General features: G+C 37.1%; 2 protein-coding genes across 2 annotated transcripts; both read right to left on the reverse strand.

Moving 5' to 3' along the window:
- Nucleotides 1-1,851: 1,851 nt before the first annotated feature.
- LOC137182256 (protein shisa-5-like) lies at nt 1,852-6,949 on the reverse strand. Its single transcript, XM_067588583.1, has 4 exons — nt 6,609-6,949; nt 6,237-6,349; nt 4,901-5,116; nt 1,852-2,457 (listed from the first exon to the last, which is right to left on the reverse strand). Exons 1-4 carry the CDS (start codon nt 6,617-6,619, stop codon nt 2,267-2,269), a joined length of 531 nt encoding a protein of 176 aa, XP_067444684.1. The 5' UTR covers nt 6,620-6,949; the 3' UTR covers nt 1,852-2,266.
- Nucleotides 6,950-7,230: 281 nt separating this feature from the next.
- On the reverse strand, nt 7,231-14,288 carry LOC137181304 (protein shisa-5-like). The gene is made up of 5 exons (XM_067586907.1): nt 12,466-14,288; nt 12,007-12,163; nt 11,620-11,795; nt 11,276-11,440; nt 7,231-10,581 (listed from the first exon to the last, which is right to left on the reverse strand). The coding sequence occupies exons 1-5, from the start codon at nt 12,530-12,532 to the stop codon at nt 10,448-10,450; spliced, it is 699 nt and encodes a 232-aa protein (XP_067443008.1). The 5' UTR covers nt 12,533-14,288; the 3' UTR covers nt 7,231-10,447.
- Between the last annotated feature and the right edge of the window lie 6 nt (nt 14,289-14,294).

Below are 14,294 nucleotides of genomic sequence, written 5' to 3' on the forward strand. Positions count from 1 at the left end.
TTGGAAATGTAATGCATTTTGCCTATGCTACAAAGCAAAGCAAAAAGAAACTCACCTATTGATTTGCTAGATGAAGATAGGTGAAAAATCATACTCCACTGTTTAGACAGACAGGTTGCAACTCACTACTGTTGTAGAGAGCTCATGGAGATGAAGTATTCATGTCATAACATCCATTTGTAGCTGTTGGTCATCTTGTTTGTTAGTTAACAGAACTTTGTGGCTGCTGGTTAACCAGTCTGATATCATTAGCAACAATGACAAACAAGCTAACTCTCCTGGTTGTTTCTCCAGTTGCTTCTCTATTCAGCCTCCATGGCAGCGTCCTGCAGCTGCTGCACTGCACAGACCAGATAATTTCTCCCTTTAGCTTAACAACAGTCCTTAACAGTCCTTTCATGGATGTATAAAGAGTCCTTCAGGCTGTTACAACAAGCTAACTGTTGCATTGGCTAACTTTGAAGCTTTTTTTTCTCAGTTTCATTGTCAGCGTAGTTACTGTGGTTTACCATTATAGAGTAGTATAAAAGGGCTGTAAATGCTTTGACAGTAACCACAACTTAGGTTCTGTTGATTAAAGTGACCATTTCTACTATTTTACAAAATCCGGACATGACCAACCATTACACCAGCAGCGATTATTTCACCCCCACGTTCGGTTGCAGCTATTCTGACGCCAAAATTGCATGATGTGTTTACAACGCTGTGATGTGTCACTACCCCATTTTAAGGGTGCTTTTCTACAGTGTGCATCAACTTTGTGTAATGAGAATGTTCATCTCTGTCTATCTTTTAAAAATCATACTCCACTGTTTAGACAGACATGTTCCAACTCTCTACTGTTGTAGAGAGCTGCTGCTCCAGCAGTATTTTTTTTAAATCTTGTAGCACCACCTACAATTGAAATTGAATCAAATGCTACAGACTTGTTCATCATCCCTGTCTGTACAACTTTGCTGAATTTGGTTGCCATGGAATGTTACATTTAAGAGATATGGAAGATAATAAATAGTATTTTGGTGTTTTATTAATGGCCAGAAAGTGGAGCTATTGGTACCATGCTTCAATATGTCGTGCACATGCCCATGGAGAACTTGTGTACCGAGGTTAATTTAATTATAGACAACGCAATTGTAGAAATATCATGTTATATTGTTACTGCAGCGTCAACTGTGGGTAGATTGTATGAAATGTAACACACTGGTGCAATGTCTCTATATGTACAGCATTCCCAAATTTGGTTGCAATTGAATTTTGTATTAAAGAGTTATGGCCCTGTTAAGTGCATCAGATCATGCCTTCAAAGTTTAGTAACCAATTACAGACAAACAGTAAGTAATACCAAGAAACAAACTCAAAGGTTTTGTTTGGGTTCATCTAAATATGGAATGCACCAAGTTTGGTGAAAATTAGATGAAATATGTGCCAAAAGAGGCAAAAAATGTGTTAACCAAAAAATCCAAAATGGAAAATAGAATATGCACATGTCCATGACTAATGAACACTTTAGCACTTGTAGTTGTTGAGATTCCAACTTTCATAGTGAGATGGATCATTCCTCTAGACTGCCATTGTAAAATTTAATATTTATTTTAAAAATTAGATAAAATCACTGGAATATGCTTGAAAAAAATATTATTTTAGTTAAAGTAGCCACAATGTTTCTCATTTTGGTAGAGTTTAGCCTTATGGTATATTTACAGAACATTTATGGGCAGTGAGTTGAGGCATTGGGACATGCACTCTTTCTCTTATTGCAGCCACTGAACTTTTATATCTGCAGGTTACATATAACAGGATGAATCTTCCTTTTTGCTGGGAGGTTAATAGAACACTTTTTTTCCCTGAACACATCGTATTCACTCGCTGGCAATGACATAAATCATATCCACCATAAATCCTTCAATGGGAACATATAACACATATAATGCTTTATACACTTTCCAAAGCACTAGGAACAATAGAGAAAAAGTTAGAAAGTGTATGAAAAAAGGTTCAAAGCACTTTTTCAGTAAAAAAAAAAAAAAGTCTATGGTTATGACAACATGGTATCAACATTTTCACTTGGCACTTCTTTAACAGAACAGATGCACTACATCAGCTGCAAAATTCAACATGCACACATTCTCATATTTAACCATCGAGACACATGAATCAAGATGCTCAAAAGCAACTCGCATCTCTATTCGAGTTTCACATTTCCAGCTCTGCCAAGTTCCAAAATGTTGCAGCACACTTTAAGAGGCTGAGAGTTTGTCACTGTGGTTCAATATCCAGTCTTCGGTGGTGGTTCAACATAATCCGGGTTATATGCTGGCTGGGCAAGGAAGTCTGGTTGGGCAGGTGGAGCGTTGGGCTGCGGCGGCTGCACAGGAGGCTGTAGAGGGCACGATGGCTGGCTGGGGTTGAACGCAGCCTGACTGTCAGGCTTTGGATTGGGAGGGTGGGCAGGATCGACTGGACACAGAAAGAAAACATGGTATGAGCATGTAGCCCCACAAAGCCAAATCACAGTTTTGGTCAAAATTGAGTTATGACTGAAACTGAACTTTTAAATGTCTGTTTTATCTTGTGACAATTTAAAAATTGCAGTAATTACAAAATCCAACCAAAAACCAAGGCAAACTGCAGTCAGTGTAGTTACTGCGCTCTGCAACAGCCGTTCAAATTGTTAATGAACGAAGCCTCAGTGTCTGTAAATCCTGTATTCTAGCCAACTTAATGACAATCCAAAGAAGGGAATCTTCATGTTCTCCACTTGGAACTCTTACTTACTTCATCTGTGTATTATCAGCTAAACCAATCATAGTAGATAGTAGTTTGGTTACCACTGTGCTAGCACTAGCTAGCTAGACAGGACAAGAGAGTACACTGACATTAGTTTACAGACTGACAGCCCCCTCCCACTTCTCTCTCTCATATATTTTAGAGGTTACAGGGAGCAGATAGTACAACCATAATCAGGTGTTACATTGCACACTATGTAGCTAAGTTTATTAACCTGTCTTAATATATTTCTATTAAGACAGGAAATTGATTATATTCTAATATATCAATTTCTAAAAGTAGGTTGAAATCAATTTTACAATTAAAATAAATGTCAAACCACCTTAATAAGTTAAACCTGACAAAATAATACTTGAGGATTGCTTGAATTTTTCTTACTCATCTATTTTAACTTTTTAAACATGCAAACAATAAAACAAATCAATAAAATAACATAAAATTAGATTTAGATTTTCTCAGGAAGAAGACACTAAGATTGTAGTTACTGCACTTTGTGCACTACCTATATATTTGTTTAAGGTAGTACAGTGGCAGAGTGCAGTATCTGCATTTTTGGTGTCATAGGTCAAATAACTGGTGATGATTTTTAAACCATTAAAATTACTTAAATTACTAAACAAATACATATTTAATAAGTACATAACTGCTTTTCTACCTATAACACATTTGGCTGGAAAGTCAAAAAACTTTGATGCTTTTTTTCTCAGTTTCATTGTTAGCGTAGTTACTGTGGTTTACCATTATAGAGTAGTATGAAAGGGCTGTAAATGCTTTGACAGTAACCACAACTTAGCTTCTGTTGATTAAAGTGACCATTTCTCCTATTTTACAAAATCCGGACATGACCCAACATTACACCAGCAGCGATTATTTCACCCCCACGTTCGGTTGCAGCTATTCTGACGCACCAAAATTGCATGATGTGTTTGCAACACTGTGATGTGTCACTACCCCATTTTAAGGGTGCTTTTCTACAGTGTGCATCAACTTTGTGTAATGAGAATGTTCATTTCTGTCTATCTTTTAAAGATCTGCAGTCCTCTTAAAATCTGCTTAACAGACAGTTAATAATAAATGCTGCATAGTTTTTTAACTGAAGTTGGGAAACAAACTGGAGTGTATCTACATATTTATTCTAGGCTTTAAAAGCAAAGGCTCTCAGAACAAATTTACACAATGTGTTATCCACGGTTCCTACAGTAAGTTTAACATTCTTTGTAAGAGTGATTACATTTGACAGTAGGGTGAGATGAGTTGGCCTTTATATGTGGGGTGAAGTGTTCATTTTAAGACCTGATTTTGATTAATTTTAGAGTTAATAGTTTGACAAAAATATATGAAAATATATTATTTTTGTCAAATTCTAGTCATTTGATTTTTGTTAGTTAGCCTACTTTTCGTCTCAGAAATTTTTGTCTCATTTTTGTAGTTAGTTTGTCACCCACATTGGATTAAAAGACATTTTACAAAACATGCATCTTCCAGTTATACATATACAAAGGCATGCAGAGAAAGAAAAGAAATCCAAAATGGACTGTCCTCAGAAAAAGTACAGTTACATATCTACATCTTATCCTGATAAAGAGCTTTTCTCTCTTCTCTCAGGCTTTCTCCAATTAGTCGGCTAGTTTATTTATTTCATATGTTAACAATAGCAATATTCAGAGGCAACAGTAACTGTGGTTACCGGTGTTGTTTTTGTCTATCACAAGGTTAGTGGAAAATGCATTGTTTACTTGCTTATACCAGACTGTAATTGTTCACAAACATTGTGTGGTAACACAACAGACTCACTCTCCTCAGTAAATCTAGTTTGTCATTCCCAACCTGAGCTGCTCACTCACTGTCATCCTTGCTCACCTTGCACTGCAGCTATGTGCACTCCACTACAGAACAGCATGATCATTCAGAAGCTGTACTCGCTCATATTTTCAGCACTGGTTACTGTGTCTGTTTAGCTTGAGGCAAGCAGCTAAAACTTCAAATAACATGAATGCAGAAATATTCCTTTAGTGAACACCTAGAGGAAGATTTCCTTGTCCTTGATTGGACAACAGGCTTTTGTTACAATCAGACCTGTAAGACCCGAAGTCATAAGGAAACCTATACTCACTGGCTTCCTGATATGTTGGTAATGGTCCTGGTGTGAAAGGTTGTCCCAGGTAGGGCATTGTCAGCATGGGCTGAGGCTTGCAGCCCTGTTGCATAGGCTGGCTTCCATAACCCGACTGGACTAGTGCAGACTGGAAGAGCGCATTCTGGAGCCCCAGAAAGGGTGATACATTTAGCTGCTGGGGGTAGTGCTGAGGAGTGATGTTGTTGATAGTAGCTGTAACAGTTTTAAACAGACAAAAATATATGATATAAAAGCTTGGTAGGGGGTAGGGGGTTCAATCACAGTTTCAGATGAGGTGGGAGAGTACAACTGAGGAAGGAATTGTTAACCAGATTTATTGCATTTATTTTTAGAGCATGACCACCAGCACAGAGAATTCACAATGGTAAATACAAAGCAATTCTACATTAAAACTTATAGGAAGTTCAGATTTTATACAGAGATGTCACTTGTTTGTTCCACAAATATGCAGCAAGACTTAAACCATAATCTGGCAGGGAAAGTTGAAGCTCGTTATAAATCAACAAGCTTCTATAAATTGTCCTGTTCTATGAATGTTGCTTAATTTGGCGTCACTAAAATTCAATTAAAATTCTTCTTCATTATTTTCACTGACCACTTCCTGTAAAGGACATGGGATGGTCTTTACTTTTCCCCACTGTGGTTGTGGTGGAAACAATGAGTTAGACAAGATGGAGCCCTGACATTCCTGGATATGATCTCCCCCAGTTGGGGGAATTCACATCCTTGCTGTGTTTTAGCCTACCGTTCTCTGCCACAGCTAATTAGTTGCTGCATGGTAAACCTGAACAAGCTGGTTAAAAGACACAACAGAGAGGAAGTGCAAGAGTGTGCAGTGCACACACAAATACATACAGAGCTCAGGTGCTTATCTCTACTCTTGGGAGTTTTTAAAGAAACTATTTTTAAGAGTGGACATAAATATAAGTGATTCAGTATAAATGATGTGAAGAGAAGAGGACAAAATCAGAAGGCTCACAGCAGAAATAAACTGGTAGTTACTTTAGTAACACTGGACTGCCAACATACTGTAAATTGGCACCAATATTACATATTTCTACAAACAAAGTGAGGCAATCAGTGCCTCACTGACACAAAAATGTTTGCATCCACATTAGGGTACCTCCTCCTTTAAGTCTGGATAACTCGATAAATCAAGTCACAGTCAGTTTGAGCTCCTTCAACATTGGTTGTTGTAAATATCAAGGCAGTCACACACTTATCTGAAGAACTAGCTGCAGTAGTAGTTCTGTATCTAAAAGCATCACTAACAACTATAGACTTAATTTTTCATTAGTGGAGGGTTACTTACGTCGGGGCTTGCAGCATAATTTGTACTGGAGGTAGCAGTGAAAGAGACAACAGCAGATGAAAATGATGAAAGGGATGATAAATCCAACAACTACATAAATTGGTGTGTTATCACTAAAACAGAAACAAAGAAAAATGAATGCAAAACAGTTTTAATAATGATATTGTCTATTACCTTACAGATGCAGAATAGTAGACAAAATAGCTCAATGATGTCAACTCTACCCCATTCAGACCACCAAGGATAGTACACATTACTAATACACAATATCTGTCACAACCGTCTTTTGCATCAATTATTACTAAAAACACACATACAATCAGTCGTCAATTATAAATATAGAATATTGTCCCAGTCTGTACAATACCTTACCTTGGTGCCATATCTGTTGAAATTCACATCAGACGTGTAAGACAAATATATTTACTAATCTGCTCGTGACAATGTGAAGAAGAAGAGATTTCTGGTGTAAGCTGCCATTGATTAATGCATTAACTTTATGCTGGTGGTTACGCGCAGGAAGACGCTACTTCCTGTGCAAGAAAGGGACCAGGAACACACAGAGGACTGAAGATTTGGTCACTTCAAAATGCCCGGATTCAGACAGGAAACTGTGAGAGAGGGAGAGGTCTGCACTTAACCAATCAGCTCTTGCAAAGGTCGTCCGTACACAGCTACCGTGGTTCTGCCAACATCCCTGGTTACTTAATGTTCTGATCTTGCTCAATGTCTCAGTCTCATGTTTTCCCTTCTGTCTTCTTGAAAAACTAAAAAATTTTTTTATATATGCCTTACTGCAAGAGTACATTTTACATTGATTTACATTTGCTTACATATGATAGTGTTCATACTAGAATTATTACAATATTTATATATTTTATGGTAAAAAAAAAGGTAGTATGATAATGCATGTACATAGTAAACATATACACATACCTGTATATCTCTATATACATATACATGTGTAACCATTGTAACTCTTCTTCAGTCTGTGTTGTGTTTTGTGAGACAAGGACCAACACTCACTTCAGTTTCTGTATGGACATTTATTGCCTGGTCAACAAACATGGAAACCCATTGGTCAGTCATGTAGGCACAGCAATCTCTAGGCACAGCTCTACAGAAATGATAACTTAGCCTACTAGCTAACTAAATTAGCTATAAAAACTTTGGTAAAATATAACCAATTTAGCGCATTTGATTAAGTGCAATGCGATCACCACATTCCATCATCCAATCCAACATAATAACTGTGTCATTAGATTACGTTTTTGACAGATTTAATATAATGCTGTGTTCCAAAACCAATCAACCAATAAGAATCCACAACACATATACAAACCTAAATATGACTGGTTATGATCCTGGGAAGTGCTGAATTCCACATGCCTTCCACATGCCTGTTACATGTCTAATACACAATGGGACTACACAAAACCTCATTAATAATCAACTCCTGTAGACGTAATTATCAGAAAACCTGTTCCATATTGACACCGTATATATCCTAAACCCTGCCGCAGAAGTCCCACTGAAGGAGGTGAAGAGAGTAGACCACCTTGACTACCACGCAGGTCAGAACCACAAGTTTGTGTCTCAACCAGAGATTGGTTAAGATGTGGAGCATCCTGGTCATCCTGACACTGACTGTCAACCTCCATACTTGAGTCATTAGACCCCTCAGATGGCAACTGAGACACCAAGACTCAGAATGTTAGGGTAACACATTTCACAAAGTGGCTGAATTATGTAAATTTTCTAAATCTGTAGTTTTGAATTTGTTTTACATTAATTTCCAAATTACTTGCAGTTTCTGTTTACTGTCACTAGATGTCATTAAAATTTCATGATGGCAGTTAGGACCTAACAAGTCTCACCAAAGCAAAACTGTCACTGCTGATGAGAGAGATGGAGAGAGAGAAAGAGAGAAGGAGGTTATGGCAGTTATGACTTTATAAGTGCATGTAACCAGGGGTCTGGACACAAGCTGGTCCCCAACTGATTCACTGATGTAATTTCTATGCCAAACTGAAAAGTTTTTGACCAATCACAGTAGCAAAGCAGATTGATGTCACCTGGTAGTGCCAGATCAATGTGTTGTTATTCATTTCCATTTTATACGGACTGGCAAACTCTATCTTGCTGTCATAGTCTGTTAGTCAGTATCTGTCTGAGATAACTGCTGGGGACAGACTTGAGGCCAGACCACTTTTAATCACCATGCAAATTCAAAAAGTACCAAAGACTCATTCATGGGGGCCAATACCAATGTTAGTACAAATGCAGGTGCAAAATAGTGGATTTAAATTTAATTAAGCAGATTTTAAACAAAGACTAAGTTATTTAATGTTTGTAGTTAATGTATGCATTGCATTTAGACTATCCTAAGAAACTCATTCACATGTTCAGATTTATCCAGAAAATACCTATGTGTCTTAATGATGGTAAACCACTGACAGTTCCTACTGAAAATGACTTGTTGAAAGAGTGAACCAAGCAACAAGTTTGAATGCACACATTTGCTATAATGGTACATATATGGATCTACCATAAAGATACAGTAAGGGCAAGTAAAGGAGAGCAGTAAGTGTTTTGTTCAGCTTTACAGGTGTTGCTGTTAACTAGAGTTTTTAGAAGTGTCCAGGGTTCTTTAATAATTTTTGCCTCGAAAATAAATCCAGCCATTATGTTTTAGTTTTCGTTGCTCATTTTATTGGCACTACCCATGTGAGATTAGGGCTGCAAAAACAGTTGTTGTTTTTTTTAACTCTGATTAATCAATTAATTGTTTGACCTATAAAATGTTTGTCAGTCTAAACCGCCAAGTATTTAATTTACTATCATAAAAGACAAAGATATGCAGCAAATCTCACAATTGAGAAGCTGTAACTATGAAATGTTTGAAGAGTTAAAACTGTGGGAGTGAGAAGTGTTTAGATTTTTTTTTTTTTTTTTTTCTGGTCTAAAAAGTTGGCTGATTCAGCCTGTGCCTGATGACATCACACACTGATAAGATCTGCAGACTGCTGTACAAGCCCTCACTTTGGACTTAAGTTGCTCCAAAAGTACAAAAGGTATCACAACACAGAACACAACTTTCAATATCGAAAGTTTGCTGAACATTTTGAAATTTGAACAGGGTCTGTAGGCCAACGTACATCCAAGCATGTGAGTTTCAAATTTACAAAGAGTTTTTCATCTTTCCAACTGAGGTCTATCATTCCATAGGCTGTCATTATAAATTTTGATATTTAAAAACTTATATAAAATCACTTGAATAAGCTAGAAAAAATAAAAGTAAGCCTAAATGAGACTTGTTTACTGTCTCAAAAACTAAGAGGTCACTGATTTGTTGTCTTGCATTTATAATACAGGTTTCCTTTTTTCCACAAAATAAAGTGGGACATAAGCAACCTCTGGTGGCGTTTGGAGTTCATTAAAAAGAGAAATGGATCCAAAAATTAGAGCTGTAGAGTTGATACTTTTATTAATAGTGATATTACTGTGTTTAAATAAAATAAAGACATGCTATGCTAGCTGATTGGGAGATAGTCAGCTAAACACACAAGTCATCATAATCATCACTGGCAAAAACACTTTTTTGCTTATTAGGCATTGTACTGTAGTTGCTTCTCAATGCTGAAATACACCATTTCCCAGAGTGTTTCATCATAATTTCAACAGTTCTGATGACACACAACAGTTTAAGGTGCTGCATATAAGAAGAAAATCACAAAACAATCTGAATTGTGACTAAATGATTGAGAAATAATCCATGCTTACTATATCATTTTTTAATCATATAATTGCTCTTTTTATTCTTGTTTTTCTGTGTCCTGACTTGGAGTTTGTGTGTTTGTACTTGTACTTATATTTCTCTCCTGGAAATTCAACATTTTTCAGAATTGAAGGTAATCATATTATAAAATTGGATATTGCCAAACACATGGTTATAACTGAAGCTTTAATTCATAATGAATTACCCATAAAAAGCAGTAACAGCAAGATATAGCAATAAGTTTTAATAGTTTAGTTAGTTTAAATTTTGGACATATTACAATAAAAATGTAGATTTCCTAAAACAGATTTAATTCGAATTTGACATCCTGCAAAGCAGTTTCCACTCTATCAATACAATGTAATCCACACGTTTCATTTCCATTTCCAGTGAGAACGGTAGTTCAGCCAGGGTTTTAATACATGAAGTGTTTTCATGGACCATAGGAAGGGTTGTAAGGAGGCTGTGCAAGCTCAGCCGAATGTGGCGGCAATGTGTACGGTTGGAGTTGAAAAGGGTACGTCGGCTGTCCGGGACTGAACAAACCTGGAGAGTAAGCTGGATCAGCTAAAAAAAAGAAAAGAAAAACTAATATTTAACTTGTTGTCACAGAAGAATTGTGTGTCGCTTTTCCTATTATTAATTCATATTTGTTTTAATTAAGATGTAGGCCTAATTAGAGGATAAGTCCGGTGTTATATTTTATTTTTGTTATTGTCAAGACCAAAACCAACAACATGTTAGTCCATCCTACCCTGTCTGTGGCTCTCAGCCCTAAGCCCAATGGTTCCTACTGATCCTAATCTTCCTAATCTTTAATAACAGGTTTAATATAGTATATATAGTTCAAGTTCTAAACAAAGCTCAGTAATTTCATAAAAAGAAGCTGGGCACTGTACTTTTTAGCAAAACAGTACTCAAAAGGAATAAATAGTATAGTTGTTGGTTAATATTTTCTGTTGTGAATTAATACAAGTTTAGTGCTCTAGTGAGCATTTTACAGCAGCAGGATGGGGGTGACTCAAAATAAACTAATTCATTGCTTTAGGTACACAGGCAATACTTGTTAGTAGGATACATTCATTGTTGTTTTTGGTCTTTTCAGTGAATTTAAGCATTACAACAGTATTTCTGTCAGTACATGCTTAGAAACAACCTAACTGAATCAAGCTGCCTTTATTTTGCTTTTAGGCTCAATCTGTCAAAAAGTTCAAAGGTGAACATAATTATCAAGTTTGAAAATGTCATGAAGTACTGTTACCCTCAGATTCCAGGTATGATGGTGGTGGTGGTGCTGTGGGCACAGGCGGGCCTTCATATCCCGACTGCACAGGTACAGACTGGTAGCCCGGGTAGGACGGCTGATATCCAGAGGGTAAGACTGGCTGCTGGGGTGTGTTGGCTGGTGTCAGAGTGGTCATCACAACTATAGGTAAAATCATAGATTGAGTTTAGTTTGCAAACATGATCCACCAGTACATCCAAGACACTACACTGTCAAGCAGTAAAGATCAGGGTAGCTGTAATCACTTCCACATTGTTTGCTGTGTAATTTTCTTAAGATACATGAAAAGTTTTAGCGAGAGGATGTCTACACAAACTTACCATGAGAAGTGTGTGTCCTACTTCGGTTGCGTCCTTTTCGACAACACTTTTTGTAGCACAAGCAGCAAGGTGCCACACAGCAGATGATAAGAGACACACAGAGGATAATGGGAATAATAGACCCTATGATGCTTCCAAGAAGAATAGCAATTTTGCTTTTTTTCCCATAACTGGACCTGGAGAGACAGACAGAAAACAGCAGTTTTAAGAAGTAAAAGGATTACAAACAATGACATTTCTTAAAAATTATATTGTTTAAGAATGCTTAGAGATTGATAAGCTGGTGAACTAATATCACTTCTCAGAATATCATATCCTGTAACTGCTACTTTTTAAATTTTTTTGCATCATGGAGAGTGAAACATAGGCACAAAATCTGAAGTTCACCTCATAGAACAGAGTTCTTGTTTTTCTTCAGGTAGACGATTTTCTTTTTCACTGCAACAGTATTTACTGTTGCAGTTTCCACAGCAGTATCGAGTGCCACATTGCTGAGGGTCATAGAAGTGACCATTGGTGTCCCAGTAGCCTCTACAGTAATCAGCTGCAACATATAAAACACACACACACACCTCACAGTCATGGTGAGGAGAAGCGAGACAGAGAGATTGAGGAGTTACAGTATAATTTGAAATGATAAGACAAGCGGCTAAAATAGTGCAGTTTATTTGTCTCTGAATATACATTAAACATACAGTACACATACTTCACAGACAACGATCCCACTGAGAACGTAAAATGAGAGTTATCATTTTAGTTTCACTTTGTGACTGTCGTCATATGACTGAGGAAGATACAGTCTTTAACATCCCAAACCTTACAAATAAATACCAAAATGAAACTCACCCCATACAGCCGGGGGCAGGATCACACATAAAAGACACACAAGACTGGACACGACAACTGATGCCATAACTTCTATGATTTGAACTAAAAAGAAATTACTCTACAACGAGACAACCGTTTCCACCTGTCTGTCCGTCCCACCCTGCAAGAAGTAACCCAACAACATTCCTCATCTCATGGGAAACACTTGCCACCACGTGATTTATGAAAGATTGTTGCAGCAATTCAACATCAACACCTGAATGCCTGTCTTTTCTTTTCTTTGACTTTAATAATTAAAGTGTCACTGAGATGAAAACCTCTTTTTCAAGAGGGACCTGCACTATAAGATGTAAGAGAAACAGTGTTATGACAATAAATACAACACAAACAAACAGGCAAACATAAACCCATGTACTGGAAATGCTTGTTTTGCAGACTAACTATTGCTTCACATCTCTTTAGCTGCACAAATTCAGTTCAAAAGAACTTTTTTTTTGCAAGTATTACATCTCTTTCCTCCTGGCACGTTATTTACTACGAATATGGTAACAAAGGAAACCACTGAATTTGCACTCATATAAAAGTTCAGGCCTCAAGTAGGTCTTGTATTGTTAAGTTTCCGTTTCCATTCCTGTACAGTTGAGCAACATGTTGTGGCAATACAGTCAGTTAACGCCACCCCAGCTTGCTTTCAGGAGCCAGTATTTTTGTCTGCCTCCACCCACTCTCTCTTTAACTGTCCTTGACACTTCTGTATTTATAACATATCAAAAAAACCCAAAAACGCTCCACTTCCTCAAACCATGTACATCAGAATGCTTCCAAAAGTCCAATCCACTTCAGGGTTAGCTTTTGTTGTGCTGGTCTGCCTCTATTCCATGTTGAACATACTGTTTTGCTAAGAAGTTACTTCATAAATATTTCTGAAAAGCAATGAAATGATATAAGAGTGTTCTGGGTAATGTTTTATTTAATGGGTCCATAATTCCCTGGTTAGTTTCCTAGAGAGAACTGTGGTACAGTGAAAATGTACATTTCCTTGGAGGAACTGCTCTATTTAAACCAGAGTAAATATTCATTTATTCTTGAAAACTTATCTTTCATATTATGTTGAATTGTTTGTTTTCCATGTTGACAACTTTTACACTTTAGCATTTTCAGCAGACGTGCTCTGCACTGACTGATCGACTCTCTTGGTTAAACTGGCAATAAACTAGAACGAATAAATTGGAAATATTTTTTGTGCTGCTGGTCTTATGTTTCTTATGCAGTTGATTTATGTTTTATCTTTAGGTTAGGTACAATGTGTGCTACTGGTTTTATGTGTTAATTACCTGTGTTGTGACTGTGTGTGCTGTTTATGTGTGTATTGTTGTTTGTTTATTTATTGTGGAACTGCAGTGCAGAGACCAAAACAAATTTCCTCATGGGGACAGATAAAGTACATCTTGATCTTGAACTGAGCACTAATTTGTGTTTTTTTTTTTTTTTTAACCTTTATTCATTCAGGGGAGTTTCTCTTGAGTTTTCAGGAACACCCTGATCACACTCACAGGTACACATTCACACCTGGAAGCTGCCCAGTGCAACCAGTCTGATCGACCACTGGGCAGCTCTACTGGAGCAGATGGGGTTAATGGCCTTGCTCAAGGGCACCTCAGTGGTGATGATGAGGGAGGGGCATGCGCTTCTTCTTCACTTTCCCCACCCAGATTTATCCTGCCGGTCCATGGGATTGAACCAGCTTGGAGGGTCGTCATTTCCCCCATAATTAGTGACATAGTACCATAGTTTTTGTTTTTTTTCTACAGGAAACTTTCCAGAAATTGATTGTAAAATAACAGTGT

Source organism: Thunnus thynnus, chromosome 4 (genome assembly GCF_963924715.1).
Source record: "Thunnus thynnus chromosome 4, fThuThy2.1, whole genome shotgun sequence".
NCBI classification, from domain to species: domain Eukaryota; kingdom Metazoa; phylum Chordata; class Actinopteri; order Scombriformes; family Scombridae; genus Thunnus; species Thunnus thynnus.

Bases quoted from the DNA above. Each gene is read 5' to 3' on its own strand.
- LOC137181304 (XM_067586907.1), bottom strand. From the start codon at position 12,532: ATGGCATCAGTTGTCGTGTCCAGTCTTGTGTGTCTTTTATGTGTGATC. The intron at 12,164-12,465 runs GTGAGTTTCATT...TATATGTTGCAG, and splicing joins CCTGCCCCCGGCTGTATGGG to CTGATTACTGTAGAGGCTAC. The intron at 11,796-12,006 runs GTGAACTTCAGA...CTGTCTCTCCAG, and splicing joins CAAGAACTCTGTTCTATGAG to GTCCAGTTATGGGAAAAAAA.
- LOC137182256 (XM_067588583.1), bottom strand. The intron at 5,117-6,236 runs GTAAGTAACCCT...AAACTGTTACAG, and splicing joins ATTATGCTGCAAGCCCCGAC to CTACTATCAACAACATCACT. The intron at 2,458-4,900 runs GTGAGTATAGGT...TTCTGTGTCCAG, and splicing joins ACCAACATATCAGGAAGCCA to TCGATCCTGCCCACCCTCCC.